Source organism: Cervus elaphus, chromosome 12 (assembly GCF_910594005.1).
Source record: "Cervus elaphus chromosome 12, mCerEla1.1, whole genome shotgun sequence".
Classification (NCBI taxonomy): domain Eukaryota; kingdom Metazoa; phylum Chordata; class Mammalia; order Artiodactyla; family Cervidae; genus Cervus; species Cervus elaphus.
This window is the reverse complement of record NC_057826.1, coordinates 1,582,165-1,600,355: the sequence shown is the minus strand read 5'-3', so window position 1 is coordinate 1,600,355 and position 18,191 is coordinate 1,582,165. Positions and strand designations below refer to the sequence as shown.

At 44.3% G+C, this 18,191-nt stretch overlaps 1 protein-coding gene and 1 long non-coding RNA gene across 3 annotated transcripts in view; one reads left to right on the top strand and one right to left on the bottom strand.

The window, feature by feature from the left end:
* NRDE2 (NRDE-2, necessary for RNA interference, domain containing) overlaps positions 1 to 9,665 on the bottom strand; it is a 45,800-nt gene extending 36,135 nt beyond the window's left edge. For both annotated transcript variants that reach the window (XM_043919294.1, XM_043919295.1), the window contains exon 1: positions 9,533 to 9,665. In XM_043919294.1, coding sequence (XP_043775229.1) covers positions 9,533 to 9,590 — 58 coding nt within the window. In that variant the 5' untranslated portion in view covers positions 9,591 to 9,665. The remainder of the gene's footprint in view (positions 1 to 9,532) is intronic.
* On the top strand, positions 9,516 to 17,421 carry LOC122704515. The gene is made up of 4 exons (XR_006343876.1): positions 9,516 to 9,650; positions 10,433 to 10,507; positions 14,889 to 15,346; positions 17,084 to 17,421. It is a non-coding gene; the product is annotated as an uncharacterized LOC122704515 (long non-coding RNA).
* Positions 17,422 to 18,191: the final 770 nt, after the last annotated feature.

Sequence of the window (18,191 nt, the reverse complement as noted above, 5' to 3'; positions counted from 1 at the left end):
GGAAAATCCCACGGACAAAGGAGCTGGTGGGCCCCTGGAGTCTGGGCTCCTACAGCCCATGGGGTCACAAAGAGCTGGACACGACTGAGCGACTGAACACAAGGATGTGTTTAAGGTTTCGCCACATGGGGCCACTGTGGAGGGAAAAAAAGGAGTTTATAAAGAACTAAAACTCTTGGGTTTTGAACTCAAATCATTGTTGACCCACTGAGTGACCTTCATCTCAATCAAATGACCTTTTGTAGGAAAAAAAAAAAAGGTATTTTGACCTGATAAGAAGTTGCTGCAGCTTTTTTTTTTGGGGGGGGGGGAGCAGGGCAGCTAGCGTATTAGCAGTGAACACATGTGGAATATTTAATATTCACTGGATATCAGGCTTAGAAAAATTGGGGAGATCACCTAGTCCAGAAATTTTCTAATTTTTTACCAAGGAACTCACTGTTGAAATGCAGTCTTTCAAAAGAAGTCCAAGATGCAGGAGAGAAGCAGCAGGCTGCTGCTGCTGAGGGCTCACGGGGAGCAGAGCCTTGATGCCCCTCCCTCCCCTACGGATCAGCAGTCAGAGGCCCCGGGAAGGGAAGTCACACACACCCCACCCTACGTCTCAACCCTCCACCCAGCCCCTTCTAACCACCACGGCGCTAACTCCTCCTCCTCAACAAAGGCGCTGTTTTTCCTAAGTTTCTTTGCAGGTGGCACAGGGGACTATTACGGCGTTTTCCTATTGTATCTCAGTACCTGCATGTCAAGTCTTCGGATGGAATTCTAAGCCAAAGGCCAACAACCCAGACCTTTACAGGGACCAGGCGAGCAGAGATTACTGTGACACTATCGAGAGTGGCAACAGAAGAAACGAAAACGACAAACGACACTACTCCGCAGCCAAACGACGACACTGACTGCCCTGCAACTCTTGCTGCCAAGGTTCCCGTTTGCCTCCGCGCCTCCCACTTCCTTCTCCCCAAAGCAAGAGCCACAGGAGGGCAGGAGCCGCCTTCTCTACTCCCCGTGCAGTGCCTGACCCAGGCGCAAAGTGGCTGCAGTCAGTGAGGAGTTGCTGAATCAATAAAATGAATGAGAATGTGAATCACATCTGCATCCTCGTGCCTCCGCACCTGACTTACAGAACTGAGAGAGTCTGAGATTGTCTAGGTATAAAGCTCAACTTTATAATTTCTCTGGTCTTCACTGTAAATGCAGGTTTAATAACTAAAGAATGGAATATCTACTGCATGTACAGGCACAGGTCCAGGCTTTGGAGGCACAGTGGTGAACAAGTCCCTGCTCACCTGGTGCTTGTGTTTAATCCTAACACTTCACATGACACATTTGCATTGTTAAATTTTAACTACACAGAATCCTGGAAAGCTAGCTGAGATCAAAAGATAACTATAAATCAGGTTGCAAAGTCCTTTTCTATATTTACTTACATCCTCAAATAATTTACAAATGCCAATTATGTATCTAGCTACTTGTGCTAATACCAAGCAGGATGTAACATGTTTCAGAGAAGACTGGCAGGATACCACATGCCGAGGGTTTAAGATAGAAAAGCTGACTGGCTGATAAACCTTTTGTCCCTGCAGGTAAGTAAATCACAGGTTGAAACTGACCTGGAAATTAGCACCCTGCTATACCCATACACATGTCTAAGAAAGGAAGAAGGGGGAAAGTACCAGGCAGAAAAACAATTTTAGACCCACTGCCTAACAAAACCAGGCAGGAACTGTAAGAACCACATTATCTGTGACTTTACACAAAATAATACGAACCATCATGAATACTTCAAGTACAAATCTTTTTGTGATTATATCAGTTTCTTATACAATTTTATTTCTCCATCACTAGGGAAAATACTTTGATTCAATTCCATTATAGATAGAGGAGGTTTCCCTGGTGGCTCGGACAGTAAAGAATCAGCCTCCAACATAGGAGACCTGGGTTTGATCCCTGGGTCAGGAAGATCCCCTGGAGAAGGAAATGGCAACCCACTCCAATATCCTTGTCTGGAGAATCCCATGGACAGAATCGGGCCTACGGTCCAAAAGCTCAGCAGCAAAGATGCATGTTTACGAGAACACACGCTGCTTCATCTCCATTAACGCCCAGGCCCAACTTGGTCCTGGGGTAGGTGTGGTGGAGTGAGCCTGGGGCTCCTCAGGTGAGAAGCCAGAGACAGCAGGAGGGTTTAAATGTTGTGTGTTGTGGTTTTTTAGTTCTGAAATTAAAATATGCAAAATTTAAAAAAAAAAGAGTCCATGATTTTGAAGCTAGATTGCTTGAGCCCAAGTCATAGCCCAAATCCCGGCTCTGTGTTTCTGCTTCCTTCTGAAAAATGCTGATGACAGTACTGACTTCATAGAGTTGTTATGAGGATTCAATGACTTAATACATGTTTGTAAAGCATCACCAGTGAATCACACATAGTTTATTTATCAAAGTGTAGACGATTTAAAATGTTGTGCTAATTTGCGCTGTACAGCAAAGTAATTCCATTATACACACGTGTGTGTGAAGTCGCTTCAGTCGCTCTTTGCGACCCTATGGACTGCAGCCCGCCAGGCTCCTCAGTCCATGGAATTCTCCAGGCAAGAAGACTGGACCGAATTGCCAAGGCCTCCTCCAGGGGATCTTCCTGACCCAGGGACTGAACCCACACCTCTTATGTCTCCTGCACTGGCAGGCAGGTTCTTTACCACTAGCGCCATCTGGGAAGCCCACACATCATACACATTCTACTATATATTCTTTTCCATGATAGTTCGCCTCAGGATTTTGAATCTAGTCCCTGTGCTGTGCAGTGGACCTCGCTGTTATCCATTCTACACAGGATGGTTTGTGTCTGCTAACCGCAAACCCGCAGTCCACCCCGCCCCTACCCCTGCCCCTCTGGCCCCACACGTCTGCTCTCCACCACTGAGCCTGTTTCTACCTCACAGACAGGCTCATCTGTGCCATACTTTAGACTCCACACACACGTGGTATCATACGGTATTTGTCTATCTCTTTCTGACTCACTTTATTTAGCATTTTACTTATTTATTTAGATGATCCCCAGGTCCACTCACACAGCGGCGAGTGGCGTCCTGTCGTTCCTTCCATGACTGAGGGGCATCCCGCTGTATATCTGTACCAGCTTTTCTTTATCCCTTCACCTGCTCATGAACAGTTCGGTTGTTTCCATGTGCTGGCTATCATACACAGTGCTGAAATGAACACTGGGGTACATCTATCTTTTCAAAGTATTGTTTTCTCCAGATATATGCCTGCGAGTGGGACTGCTGGGTCATATGGTAGCTCTGTTTTTAGTTTTTTAAGGAAGCTCCACAGTGTTCTCCATAGTGGCTGCACATACTTACATTCCCACCTACAGGGTAGGAGGGCTCCCTTTTCTCCACACCCTCTCCAGCATTTGTTATTTGTAGACTTTTTGATGATGGCTATTCTGACCAGTTTGGTACCTAATTGTAATTTTGATTTGCTTTTCTCTAATAATTAGCAATGCTGAGCATCTCTTCATTGTGCCTATTGGCCATCAGTATGTCTTCTTTGGAGAAATGTCTACTTAGGTCTTCTGACCATTTTTCAATTGGGTCCTTTAGTTTTTGTTGCTGAATTATATATGAGCTATTTGTATATTTTGGAAATTAAGCCATTGTCAGTTGTATCATTTGCACATATTTTCTTTCATTCTGTGGGCGGTCTTTTCCTTTTGTCTGTGATTTCCTTTGCTGTGCAAAACCTTGTAAGTTTAATTAGGTCCCACTTGTTTTCTCTTTATTTCTATTACCTTGGGAGACTGCCTAAGAAAACACTATAGCATTTATGTCAGAGATGGCTTCCCTGATAGTTCAGTTGGTAAAGAGCCTGCCTGCAAAGCTGGAGACCCTGGTTCGATTCCTGGGTCGAGACGATCCGCTGGAGAAGGGATAGGCTACCCACTCCAGGATTCTTGGGCTTCCCTTCTGCCTCGGCTGGTAGAGAATCTGCCTGCAATGCAGGAGAGCCAGGTTGGACCCTTGGGTTGGGAAGATCCTCTAGAGAAGGACACAGCAGCCCACTCCAGTATTCTTGCCCAGAGAACCCCAAGGACAGAGGAGCCTGCCAGGCCAAAGTCCATTGGGTTGCAGAATCAGACACGACTGAGCGAGTGAGTGCAGGAGCACAGTCTCAGTCATTCCTTCATAAGCCTCATCTCTTCCCCCAGCTCTGTCCAGATGTCTGACTCCCAAGCGACAATGTTTTATCAGAGTAGACAATCCTCATCAATCTGATGATGCAGAAAGAAAAGCTCAAGGACTGGAGGGATCACACCCTGGGGCTCTCTGCTGCTCCTAACACAAGGGAGGCGCTGGACACCTGTTTGTTGAGAGAATGAATTCTGCTGAACTCAGCCTCCCCAAAACGCTTACTGAGTACGATGCCTACTTTAATCCTGGCTTAACTCCTAACAGAACTGAGAGAGTGGAGGAAAGAGCCTCTCTCACTTGCTTTGGTATTGCTGCCCAGGAGTTGTGTTTGTTTTTTTTTTTAATTAAAACTGCACACATCAGTACTAACACCATCTTACATTTTCATAACATTTTACAGCATCAGGCCAAAAATACAGTACTTCTGTTTTTAACAGCAAAACACCAGAAACAGTTCTAATGTCCTTAAGAGGGACTGTCAGAATAAAGTAAGTGACATTCACTTGATGGAGCACTAGATACCAGTCAAAAGAACTGAGAAAGATTTACGTACTCCAGTGTAGAGTGATCTCTGGGATTTAAGGTAAAGTGCAGAATACTCTGCAGTTAAGAAGCAGAAGTGGGGGAGTGGGGATAAACCTGGGACTTGGCATTAACAGATACACACTCTATATAAAATAGAGAAAGAGAACCTACCGTACAGCACAGAGAACTGTATTCTGTAAAAACCTGTAGTGGAAAAAGTCTGAAAAAGAATATATATATATATATACATATATATATATAGCTGAGTCACTCTGCTCTACACCTGAAACATGGTAAATCAACTAGACTTTAAAGAAGAAAAGGAAGGCAAATGCAGTTGTTCATACTGAGGATAAAAAAATGGAAGGATATCATTGACTATTGGAAGTTCTAACCGGTAGGGGAAGGCTGGAGAACAGGCATGGAAGTTTTTAGGAGACAGACCCATGGGCAGCTTCATAACGGATGTCACAGACTGTCCAGGAAGCCACTGGTCCACCTTAACTGCTGAAGGAGAGAAAACCAGACAGCTCAGCCTCCTGATTTGGAGCAAAAGCAAGTGCAGAGCGAACCCAACGAGGGATTTTCAAACTGGACCTAACTCTCTAGATCTAACTACCAGCTGACAGAAGTTCTACTGTCCATACTGTTCACGGGGCTCTCGAGGCAAGAGTACTGAAGTGGTCTGCCATCCCCTTCTCCAGTGGACCACGTCTTGTCAGAACTCTCCACCATGACCCGTCCATCTTGGTTGGCCCTACACATTTCATTGAGTTAGACCAGGCTGTGGTCCATGTGATCAGATTGGTTAGTTTTCTGCGATTGTGGTTTTCAGTCTGTCTGCCCTCTGATGGAGAAGGATAAGAGACTTATGGAAGCTTCCTGATGGGAAAGACTGACTGAGGGGGAAACTGGGCCTTGGTCTGATGCATGGGGCCATGCTCAGTAAATTTTTAATCCAATTTTCTGTTGATGGCCAGGGCTGCATTCCCTCCCTGTTATTTCAGATAGGACACTGAAAGATGAACTCCCCAGGTTGGTAGGTGCCCAATATGCTACTGGAGATCAGTGGAGAAATAACTCCAGAAAGAATGAAGAGCCAAAGCAATAACTGTCAGTTGTGGATGTGACTGGTGATGGAAGTAAAGTCTGATGCTGTAAAGATGAATATTGCATAGGAACCTTGAATGTTAGGTCCATGAATCAAGGCAAATTGGAAGTGCTCAAATAGGAGATGGCAAGAGTGAATGTCAACATTTTAGGAATCACTGAACTAAAATGGACTGCAATGGGTTAAACAGTAGATAGTAGTGTATCTACTACTGTGGGCAAGAATCCCTTAGAAGAAATGGAGTAGCCATCATAGTCAACAAAAGAGTCCAAAATGCAGTACTTGGATGCAATCTCAAACATGACAGAATGATCAATATTTGTTTCCAAGACAAACCACTCAATATCATAGTAATCCAAGTCTATGCCCCGATAAGCAATGCTGAAGAAGCTGAAGCTGAATAGTTCTATGAAGACCTACAAGACCTTCTAGAACTAACACCTAAAATAGATGTTCTTTTCATTATAGGGGACTGGAATACAAAAATAGTAAGTCAAGGAGTACAGAATCAAACAGGGCAAAGGCTAACAGTTTTGCCAAACTGGTCATAGCAAACACCCTCGTCCAACAACACAAGAGAAGACTCTACACATGGACATCACCAGGTGATCAATACCAAAATCAAACTGATTACATTCTTTTCAGCCAAAGATGGAGAAGCTCTCTACAGTCAGCAAAAACAAGACTGGGAGATGACTGTGGATCAGATCATGAACTCCTTATTGCCAAATTCAGACTTAAATTGAAGAAAGTAGGGAAAACCACTAGACCATTCATGTATGACCTAAACCAAATCCCTTAGGATTATACAGTGGAAGTGAGAAATAGATTCAAGGGATTAGATCTGATAGACAGAGTGCCTGAAGAACTATGGACAGACGTTCGTGACATTGTACAGGAGGCAAGGGATCAAGACCATCTCCAAGAAAAAGAAATACAAAAAGGCAAAATGGCTGTCTGAGGAGGCCTTACAAATAGCTCTGAAAAGAAGAGATCCAAAAGGCAAAGGAGAAAAAGAAAGATATACCCATTTGAATACAGAGTTCCAAAGAACAGCAAGGAGAGATAAGAAAGCCTTCCTCAGTGATCAATGCAAAGAAATAGAGGAAAACTATAGAATGGGAAAGACAAGAGATCTCTTCAAGAAAATTAGAGATTCTAAGGGAACATTTCATGCAAAGATGGGCACAGTAAAGGACAGAAATGGTATGGACCTAACAGAAGCAGAAGATATTAAGAAGAGGTGGCAAGAATACACAGAAGAACTATACAAAAAAGGTCCTCATGACCCAGATAACCATGATGGTGTGATCACTCACCTAGAGCTAGACATCCTGGAATGCGAAGTCAAGAGGGCCTAATGAAGCATCACCATGAACAAAGCTAGTGGAGGTGATAGAATTCCAGCTGAGCTATTTCAAATCCTAAAAGATGATGCTGTGAAAGTGCTGCACTCAATATGCCAGCAAATTTGGAAAACTCAGCAGTGGCCACAAGCACTGGAAGAGGTCAGTTTTCATTCCAATCCCAAAGAAAAGCAATGCCAAAGAATGCTCAAACTACCACACAATTGCGCTCATCTCACACGCTGGCAAAGTAATGCTCAATATTCTCCAAGCCAGGATTCAACAGTACGTGAACCGTGAATTTACAGATGTTCAAGCTGGATTTAGAAAAGGCAGAGGAACCAGAGATCAAATTGCCAACATCCGCTGAACCATCAAAAAGGCAAGAGAGTCCCAGAAAAACATCTATTTCTGCTTTACTGGCTAGGCCAAAGCCTTTGACTGTGTGGATCACAACAAACTGTGGAAAATTCATAAAGAGATGGGCATACCAGACCACCTGACTCGCCTCCTGAGAAATCTGTATGCAAGTTAAGAAGCAACAGTTAGAAATGGACATGGAACAACAGATTAGTTCCAAATAGGAAAAGGAGTACGTCAAGGCTGTATATTGTCACCCTGCTTACTTAACTTATATGCAGAGTGCATCATGAGAAACGCTGGGCTGGATGAAGCACAAGCTGGAATCAAGACTGCCGGGAGAAATATCAATAACCTCAGATATGCAGATGACACCACCCTTATGGCAGAAAGCAAAGAAGAACTAAAGAGCCTCTTGATGAAAGTGAAAGAGGAGAGTGGAAAAGTTGGCTTAAAACTCAACATTCAAAAAACTAAGATCATGGCATCGAGCCTCATCACTTCATGGCAAAGAGATGGGGAAACAATGGAAACAGTGACAGACTTTATTTTCTTGGGTTCTAAAATCACTGCAGATGGTGACTGCAGCCATGAAATTAAAAGACGCTTGCTCCTTGGAAGAAAAGCTATGACCAACCTAGACAGCATATTAAAAGCAGAGACATTACTTTGCTAACAAAGCTCCATCTAGTAAAAGCTATGGTTTTTCCAGTAATCATGTGTGGATGTGATAGTTGGTCCATAAAGAAAGCTGGGCGCCGAAGAATTGATCTTTTGAACTGTGGTGTTGGAAAATACTCTTCAGAGTCCCTTGGACTGCAAGGAGATACAACCAGTCCATCCTAAAGGAAATCAGTCCTGAATATTCATTCGAAGGACTGATGCTGAAGGTGAAACTCCAATACTTTGGCCACCTGATGTGAAGAACTGACTCATTTGAAAAGACCGTGATGCTGGGAAAGATTGAAGGTGGGAGAAGGGGAGGACAGAGGATGAGATGTTTGGATGGCATCACCAACTCAATGGACATGAGTTTGAGCACGTTCCGGAAGTTGGTGATGGACAGGGAGGCCTGGCGTGCTGCAGTCCATGGAGAGTCGGACGCGACTGAATTGAACTGAACTGACAGGAAATTCTAGGGTAGAGAGGGGCCTCCCTGGTGGCTCAGAGATAAAAGAATCCGCCTGCCAATGCTAGAGACCAGGAGATGTGGGTTTGATCCCTGGTTGGGAAGATTCCCTGGAGGAGGTCTAGGCAATTCACTCCAGTATTCTTGCCCGGAGAATCCCGTGGACAGAGGAGCCTGGTGCGCTACAGTCCGTGGGGTCATAGAGTTGAACACTAGGGTAGAGAAGTATGTTACATGACACCATAAGGATTTGGTGGAAAACGTCTGTCGGACAAAGGACCCAGTTTGCTCACTGTGTGCCACAATTTTTAACAATGCAGAGCTCCTGGTAATGATCAAGGCTTGCATAAAGTATATAACACCATTACCTGGCCTACCATCAGCCTTCAATAAATAGATGCCAGTGCTTATTCCCAGCAGCTGTGCCCACTACGTTTGATTTGGCTTCGGACCCTAATTTTCTAGCTCTGGTTCGGCCAAAAGACAGGCACCCAGTAAGCGATTCAGAAATAAGTAAAACGGGGAAGAAAGCAAGCTGTGATGAAGCACACCCAGCACTTGCATCAGTGAAAACACCACCGCTTCCGTTTCATGGGTGAAGTAACGGTGCCTCGAGAAGAAAGGGGGGCGGAAAGGCACGGCTGTACGGAAGCCCCCGGCCCGCCGCCTCTCCCGCCTCTCTCCCCTCTGGACGCCTGAACTCCTGCCCAGAAGCCCGCCGAAAGGCCGGCCTCCCAGAAGGCCCTGCAGCGCCGCGGAGAACTCTGGGATATAAGCGGATAAACAAACCCAAGGCAAGCGCCGAGAGCCAGCCCGAGGGACTCCCCTCCAAGCCCGCCGAGCGCCTTCTTCATCCCTCCTGGGGACTCACCTTTCCTCCCGCTGTCCGGAGCCTCGGCGACACCAGCAAATGCGGGGAAGAGCGCCATGGTCACAGGCCGCACCGCCTCCTCACCCACAAAGATGGCGCCGGGAGCCCGAGGCCGACCGTAAGGCCGTTGCGGTGGCGGTGCACTCTGGGAATTGTGGTTTTCTCTGTCGCTCCCTGAGCCTAGCCCTCAGCCATGGGGGCGGGGCGGAATAAAAAAGGGGCGGGACGGAAAGGGCGGGGTAGGGCGGGGTAGGGCGGGGCGGGGCGGGGCGGAAGGGACCTCCTCCCAGTAATCAGTACCTGCTTGCTGCTTTGGGAACCAGGAAATACTGAGATTGGAGGTGCCAGTTCTTCAGAGCAGAAAGTCCTAGGAATTTGGAATTCTGATTCCGCTCCTGAATTCACACCCTGACTTCCTGAGTGAATCGAATTAATCAGATTCCCCAAACTTTGTTTTGATGAAATGAAAATTCATATTTTAAGGCAAGATAGAAATTGAAACGAAATTTTTCTCTGCCAATTGTACGTCCTCCCTCCCCGCTAGTGTCCCTTGTGTATCTGCATTCTGCACTAAGGAGCCCTTCCCAGTGACAGAAGGACTTCCCAAGAGGCTCAGTGGGTAAAGAATCTGCCTGCAATGCAGGAGCCCAGGGTTTGATCCCTGGGTGGGGAAGATCCCCTGGAGAAGGCAATGGCAACCCACTTAAGTATTCTTGCCTGGAGAATACCACGGACAAAAGAGCCTAGAGGCCTAAAGTCTGTTAGGTTGCCAAGAGTCAGACATGACTGAGAGATTTGAGTGCAAGCACACAGCCTCATTCTCTCTTCCAATGACAGAGATGCCTGCTCAATCATGAACATCTATTTATTGTGTTTGGTTTTTTTTTTTTCTGTTGCCAGCTAGGTAATTCCTTAGAAGATAACATTCGTTTCACAATCCTGTAAGGGAGTCACCGATGACCCACCACACAGCTTGTAAGTGCAGACTTCTTTGGTGAGCTCTATATACAATGCCAATATGTCATTTCCCTTAAAGATGGTGACTGGTGCAGAACAGACTGGCCAGAGGAACTTGGGAGAACACTGGGTCACATATTATGGAAATTCTTGGCTTAAATGCGTACTTATGACTTTATTAGTGTTACTAGCCATATTATTTATATTCTGCCTAATCTATAAGATCATTTCTTGTGTTACCCAGTGTGCGACTGAGCCTCAGATAAAGTTAATGTGATTAGGTGACCTGAAGTGATTGATCAAATGATAGTTCTATAAGATCAAAGATTGTAATAGTGTAATTCTGGAAATGGGAAGAAGCAACAAGAGAGGACCGTTTCCTGGACTGTAGCAGACTAGTAAGACAGGCTGTCCATGGTTTCCCTGGTGGTCTAGTGGTTAAGAATCTTTCTGCTGATGCAGGGGACATAGGTTCTATCCCTGGTCCAGGAAGATCCCACACATCTCAGAGCAACTAAGCCTGCATGCCAAAACTACTGAGTTAAAGCACTAGAGCCCAAGAGCCACAACCACTGAGCCCACGGGCTGCAACTACTGAAGTCCACGCGCCTAGAGCCTGTGTTCTGAGGCAAGGAGGAGCCGCAGCACCGCGGTGAAGAGTGACTCCTGCCTGCCGCAACTGGAGGAAGCCCACGTGCAGCAGTGAAAAGCCAGCGCAGCTAAAAATAAACAAATCATCTTAAAGACGGGCATCCATAGGCTTTTGGTTACTATTAAAGGGGCCTAGTCCAGTAACAGTACATTGAGTGGCCTATCAAGAAAATCTTTGCCTGACCTGGGAATGAGCATTCTTAGCTCATGACAAACTGGTCATGAAATGCCTCCCAAATTGGTCACAATTCAGACCAAAAGGGTGGGGATTGTAAAACAAAGAATGTCGCCCACCATCCAGTTCTACAACAAGTCACTAGGCACTGAATCCACTGAAAGGAATCTGTGAGAGGAATTCAGGGTGAGTATCAGGATGAGACTGTGCTCTGGGAGAGCTGACGGAACTGACCCTCAGGTAGTTAGAGATTTTCAGAAGGAAATTTTATGAACCTAATTTCTTGCATCTTCCTATACTTAGAAAAGCACTTAAACCATTAACTAAGATATCTGTTCCTCCCAAATAGCAATAACCTTCTACCAAGATGAGACTTAATTGCACGTAAGAAAGTTAAAGTGTTAGTCACTCAGCTGTGTCCAGCTCTTTGTGACCCCATGGACTGTAGCCCACCAGGCTCCTCTGTCTATGGGGATTCTCCAGGCAAGAACACTGGGGTGGGTGGCCATTTCCTTCTCCAAGGATTCTTCCCAACCCAGGAATTGAACCTGGGGCTCCTGTATTGCTTCCCTGGTGGCTCAGAGGTTAAAGCGTCTTCCTCTAATGCGGGAGACCCGGGTTCGATCCTTAGGTCGGGAAGATCCCCTGGAGAAGGAAATGACAACCCACTCCGGTGTTCTCGTCTGGAGAATCCCATGGACGGAGGAGCTTGGTAGGCTACAGTCCATGGGATCGCAAACAGTCGGAAACGACTGAGCGACTTCACTCACTTTCACTCCTGCATTGCAGGCAGATTCTTTACCATCTGAATCACTGGGGAAGGCCTAATTGCACATAACCATTCATCAAAATCACATACATGCTGCCTCCTATACCCCTTCAGAACAGTTCTCAGAGTTATCTGGGAGATCATCTCCTGGATTATAATCCTCAGGTTGACTCAAACAAAATTTTCCATTTCTTTCCTGGATTGACTATTGATTAGTTATTTGTGTGTGTGTGGACAGTTTCCTCTGCAAAATGTTTAGAAGGTTAAATGAGCACAGAGGTCAAGTGCTTAGACTTATACCTGGCTCATCAAACGCACTTAATACAAGTTAGCTATTACGTGAGTTGTGACTGCAAGTCTGACTCAAAGCTGTGTGAAATAGCCAAACTTCAAACAATATATCATTTTAAATATGTTAGGAATGTAAAAGAATTTTAGGTCATTTCAAGCTCAAAGATTTTTGCTGGTTAGAAAATATATTCACCCACTTATGAACTATTCTTGACTTAGGAAAAAAATGAATCTAATGGAGACTGTTACCAGAAATAAATGGTGAAGGAACAATTTAAAGAGTTCATACTATCTAGAACCCCTAACCGTGGAGCTTCCCAGGTAGCTCAGATGGTAAAAGAGTCTGCCTGCAATGCAGGAGACCCAGGTTCAAACCCTGGGTCAGGAGGATGCCCTAGAGAAGGAAATGGCCACCCACTCCAGTATTCTTGCCTGGAGAATCCCATGGACAGAAGAGCCTGGCAGGCTACAGTCCATTGGGTTGCAAAGAGTGGGACACAACTGAACACTAACATTTCATTTCATTTTACTATCTAGAAGCAATCAGCCAAATTTGTAGAGTGGGAAATTATAGAAAACAGCCCAGTTTCTTCAATGAATCAACATCTTTAAGGGTACGAGAGACTGCAGTAGATTTAAAGATTTTAGGGTTGTATCAATCAAATGAGATATATGACCCCTTTATGATTCTGGTTGGGAAAATTGTAAAAGGACCTTTTTTGAGATAGATGGTAAAATTAAAAATGGATAGGGTATTAGATGACATCAAGTAATTCTTGTTAAATCTGTTAGCTATACTAACATACTATGGCACTGAGGTTACTTTTTTAAAGTTCTTATATGTTAGAGATACATACTGAAGTATTTGCAGGTATAAATATGTAAATGCATGTATGGATGTGAGAGTTGGACCATAAGGAAAGCTGAGTGCCAAAGAATTGATGCTTTTGAACCGTGGTGTTGGAGAAGACTCTTGAGAGTCCCTTGGACTGCAAGGAGATCCAACCAGTCCATCCTAAAGGAAATCAGTCCTGAATGTTCATTGGAAGGACTGATGCTGAAGCTGAAGCTGCAATACTTCAGCCACCTGATGTGAAGAGCTGACTCATTGGAAAAGACCCTGATGCTGGGAAAGATTGAAGCAGGAGGAGAAGGGGACGACCAAGGATGAGATGGTTGGATGGCATCACTGACTCGATGGATATAAGTAAAGGCCAGGAGTTGGTGATGGACAGGGAGGCCTGCAGTGCTGCAGTCCATGGGGTCGCAAAGAGTCCGACATGACTGAGTGACTGAACTGAATTGAACTGAACTGAAATATATTGGGGGTGAGAATTCCAGGGAGCTCAAAGATCTTTAGTTACGAAATGCATTAAGAACTAGAGAAGCAAATCTGCCACTTTCAGGTTCTATCAAAATCTCCGGCTCTAAGTCACCTCAGTTAATTGGGGCAGCTCCTCTCTCCCTTAGCAGGTCCCCTCCGGTCGCCGTCTTCCCCACTACTTTCCTTCCACTGCAGGAAAACAATATGTGGAAGGTTTAGAAGAATCAGGACCATACTAGTAAAACTTCCATCATAAGGAGGCATCTGGGTAGGGACTTCCCTGGTGGTCTGCTGTTTCAGACTCCATGGTCCCAGTGCAGGGGACCCAGGTTTAATCCCCGGTCAGGGAACCAGACCCCACATGCCTCAACTGAGGATGCCACATGCCACAGTGAAGACTGAAGATCCCACATGCCCGCAGTTAAGGCCTGGTGCAGCCAAACAAATAAATACAAGAAAGAATAAGAAGATACCTGGACATATTTGATATTTTCTCTACTATGGATGTGTGAGAAAATTTGAGACCTAAGAGACCCCTTATAAGAGCAATTTAAAAGTGTGTAAATGAGGAATTGCTTTAGACTTCTGCTTCTAAGTCGAAATCTTGTATAGTTTAGGCAGAGTTTCAGAAGATGTAATAATTTAAAGTTTGCCACACGTTTAGGTATATAATTCATTATCTTTGTAAAAATCAATACTTGAAGAAGACTGAGTATTTTTGGGCAATTGAAATACCCAAAGAGAAAGTAAAATGTACTAAATTTATAAATTTATGTAAAATGTATAAATGCTGAGCAGAGGTCAGCAAAACTTTTTCTTAAAGGGCCAGAGAGTAAATATTTTAGGTTTTGTGGGCCAGAGGGTCTGTGCCACAACTCCTAGTTTCTGCCACTATATTGGGAAAGCAGCCAGAGATAATAAATATATAAATGAATGGGCATGGTTGTGTTCTAATAAAACTTTATTTACAAAAACAGACAGCGAGCCCACAGACTGTCATTTGCCTACCCTAAGAGGTCCTGTATTTTGTTGAGGAGTGTTTCATTAGCAACCTTTATAAACTGAGAGCAAACATTATTCAAGTTTCCTAAAAATTATTGCTAAAAAAATAAATTATGTAATCTGAACTTGAACATTTTAAAGCATTGTTCTACAATTAAATATTTATTCCTTTATACCCGACAACCAGTTTTCAGGGAATGAAGGGACAAAGGAACGTCTTAAACACAAGTAGAGGGTATAATCAGCACAACTCTGACTCTGGGAAACCGTGGCGCAAACTACCTGGTTTCATCAACAAATAAAGTACAAGAAAAAAACAATAATAATAAAGCGAGGAGCCAAAAGGAGATATGCAGGAAAAGAGACTTGAAGGACTTCACAAGTGGTCCAGCGGTTAAAAGTCCGCCTGCCAATGAGGGGACGCTGATTTGGTCTCTGGTCTGGGAAGATCCCACATGCCTCGGGCCAGCTGAGCCCCTGCACCGCTGAGCCTTTGCTCTAGACCCTGGGGGCCGAAACTGCTGAGCCCGCATGCCCTGAGGCCCCGGCTCCCCACAGGAGAAGCCACGCGATGAGACGCCTGCACCCCGCAACTAGAGAAAGGCCCATGCAGCAGTGAAAACCCTGCGCAGCCAAAAATAAATAGTAAGTAGCTAAATAAAAATTTTAAAGTAAGTAAAAGAAATTTGAGGGGCATACTGACCAATAGTAATGCTCAGATCTTATTTGGATTCTGATTCAAACAAACTGTGTAAGTAAAATGAGGACATTTATGAAACAGCTGAGAATTTGAACACTGGATATTTGACAAAATTAAGGGATTATTGTTCAGACTTTATGGACATGATAAAGGTGTTACAGTTATATGTTTTTAAAGACACCATATCTTTTAGAAATACAAGCTGAAGTGTTTGCAGGTAAAGTAGTTTGAGGCCTGAAAGAAAAGTGAAAGTGAAGTCGCTTAGTCGTGTCCAACTCTTTTCGACCCCATGGACTATAGCCTACCAGGGTCCTCTGTCCATGGGATTTTCCAGGCAAGAGTACTGGAGTGGGTTGCCATTTCCTTCTTCAAGGCCTAGCGTGAGGCCTAGGATTGGCATATATGAAAGGGAGCTAATGGGTGAGAGTATGGTTGAAATAGCATTGGCCCTGAGTTGATAGTTGTTAAAGCTGGATAAGAACTGACTCATTAGAAAAGACACTGATGCTGGGAAAGACAGAAGGCGGGAGGAGAAGGGGACGACAGAGGATGAGATGGTTGGATGGCATCACTGACTCAGTGGACAGTTTGAGCAAGCGCAAAAGTTGGTGATGGACAGGGAAGCTTGGCATGCTGCAGTCCATGAGTCGGGTCGCAAAGAGTCGGACACGACTGAGCGACTGAACTGAACTGAAAGCTGGGTGATGTGAGCGTGGCAGGAAGACTATTTTGCCTTTTTTGTTGGGTATATTGAAATGTTTCATAATACAAAATTTTTAAACTAGAAATTTAAAAACTTAGTTTTAAAGAAGCATAGCAGTAAAAAGGAACAACCTACTGATAGATACAGTAATATGAATGAATCTAAAAATCTATGCTGGGTAAGAAAAGCCAGACATAGAAGAGTACTTACTGGATGATTCTGTTGACGTAAAATTCTAGAAAATGGAAATTAATATATAGTGACAGAAAAAGAATTAGTGGTTTCCTGGCTCTGAGAGCAGAGGGAAGGATATTCTATGTGGCGGGGGGTGTGGAGGATCTCTTGGGGGTGATAAAAATGTTCTGTATCTTGATTGTGGTAGTAGCGGTTTCATGGACATGTAACCATGTTTTTTTTAAGCTTAAAGCTTTTTTTTTTTAAACCTTACACTAAGGTTTTGAATTTGTTGTTTCAATAAACTGAACACTAATCTTTTAAACTATGACTCAGTAAACTTTCTGAAAAGGGTCACATAGAAATTATTTTAGACATTCCGGAACATACGGTCTCTATGGCAACTGAAATTTGAATTTTCACATGTCATAAAGTATTATTCTCCTTTCTATTTTTTCCAACACTGGCACATGTAAAAACCGTTCTTAACTAATGGGTCATGCAAATCAGTGTGGGCCAGTCTGACACTCATAGTTTGCCATGCCGTGCTGTCACTTCATGGACTGCAGCCCGCCAGGCTCCTCTGCCCATGGACTTCTCCAGGCAAGAATACTGGAGTGGATTACCATGCCCTCCTCCAGGGGATCTTCCCAACCCAGGGATGGAACCTGCATCTCTTAAGTCTCCTGCACTTGCAAGCAAGTTCTTAACCACTAATGCCACATGGGTAGTTCATTGGACCCTTGCAAACTTTTTACCGTTAAACAAAAATAAAAGTAAACTTTTGAATGTCTTCTCTGCACAGGAAAAACTGCCCCAGAAATCTTGACCTCAATAAAGTGAACAGACTGGCCTTGAAGAATGAAAAAGACATCGGCATGAGACAGGGGCTGAAAGCCATAGAAGAGTCTTTAAGAAATGTTGTTTGAGACACAACATGAACAGAAAGATTGTCAAGAGACAGTTAGACGCCAAGTAGGTAGGTGTGTGTGCGCAGTACTTGTTTTCTGGTAAAATAGCACCTACATAGTTCACAACAAGGATATCAAACCAGTCAATCCTAAAGGAAATCAATCCTGAATATTCACTGGAAAGACTGATCTAAAGCTGAAGCTTCAATACTTTGGCCACCTGATGCGAAGAGCCGACTAGTTGGAAAAGCCCCTGAGGCTGGGAAAGATTGAAGGCAAAAGGAGAAGGGGATGAGATTGTTAGATAGCATCACTGACTCAATGAACATGAATTTGAGTGAATTCCAGGAGATAACAGAGAACAGAGGAACCTGGTGTGCTGCAGTCCATGGGGTCTCCAAGAGATGGATATGACTTTTCAACTGAGCAACAACAACAAATCACAGAAAAAAGACTAGGTGATAGACACATTTTGTTCTGGTTCATTTGCCTTCTCTTTTCTGAACCCACAGGGTGGTCCTGTTAATACAGCGTGGCCTTGCTGTTCTGGCCCCATCTGACTGGCCAGGGTAAGGATGTGACCCAAATCAGCCGCATTTTCCGTTGGTCGGTGCTCAACCCAGCTCTGACCCAAGCTAGGCCGAGCAAGGTTCTTTTCTAGGAAGTTTGGAGCTAGAACTGAAAAAGAGAAGCTGGTCCCTCTGTGTGTGTCTGGACTGCAAGATACTATAGTCCAGACAAGCAGAGAAAAGCTACCTGTGGAGAGAGAAGGATGAAAGCAGATATGAGTTGAAGAAGAGGGACATAGAGATTTTAGAACTCTGAACCTGGTTGTTCCTGGAGCCTCGGTTCTATGCATGGATTCTGGAAACAGCACGGTATCTCTCTCTATCACGGACCCCTCATTTCAGTTAAGCAGATGCCACGTGACTTTCTCACTTACAACCAGGAGTCCTAAATGATATAGAATGAATGAGTGACAACAGAATGAATACTTGACAA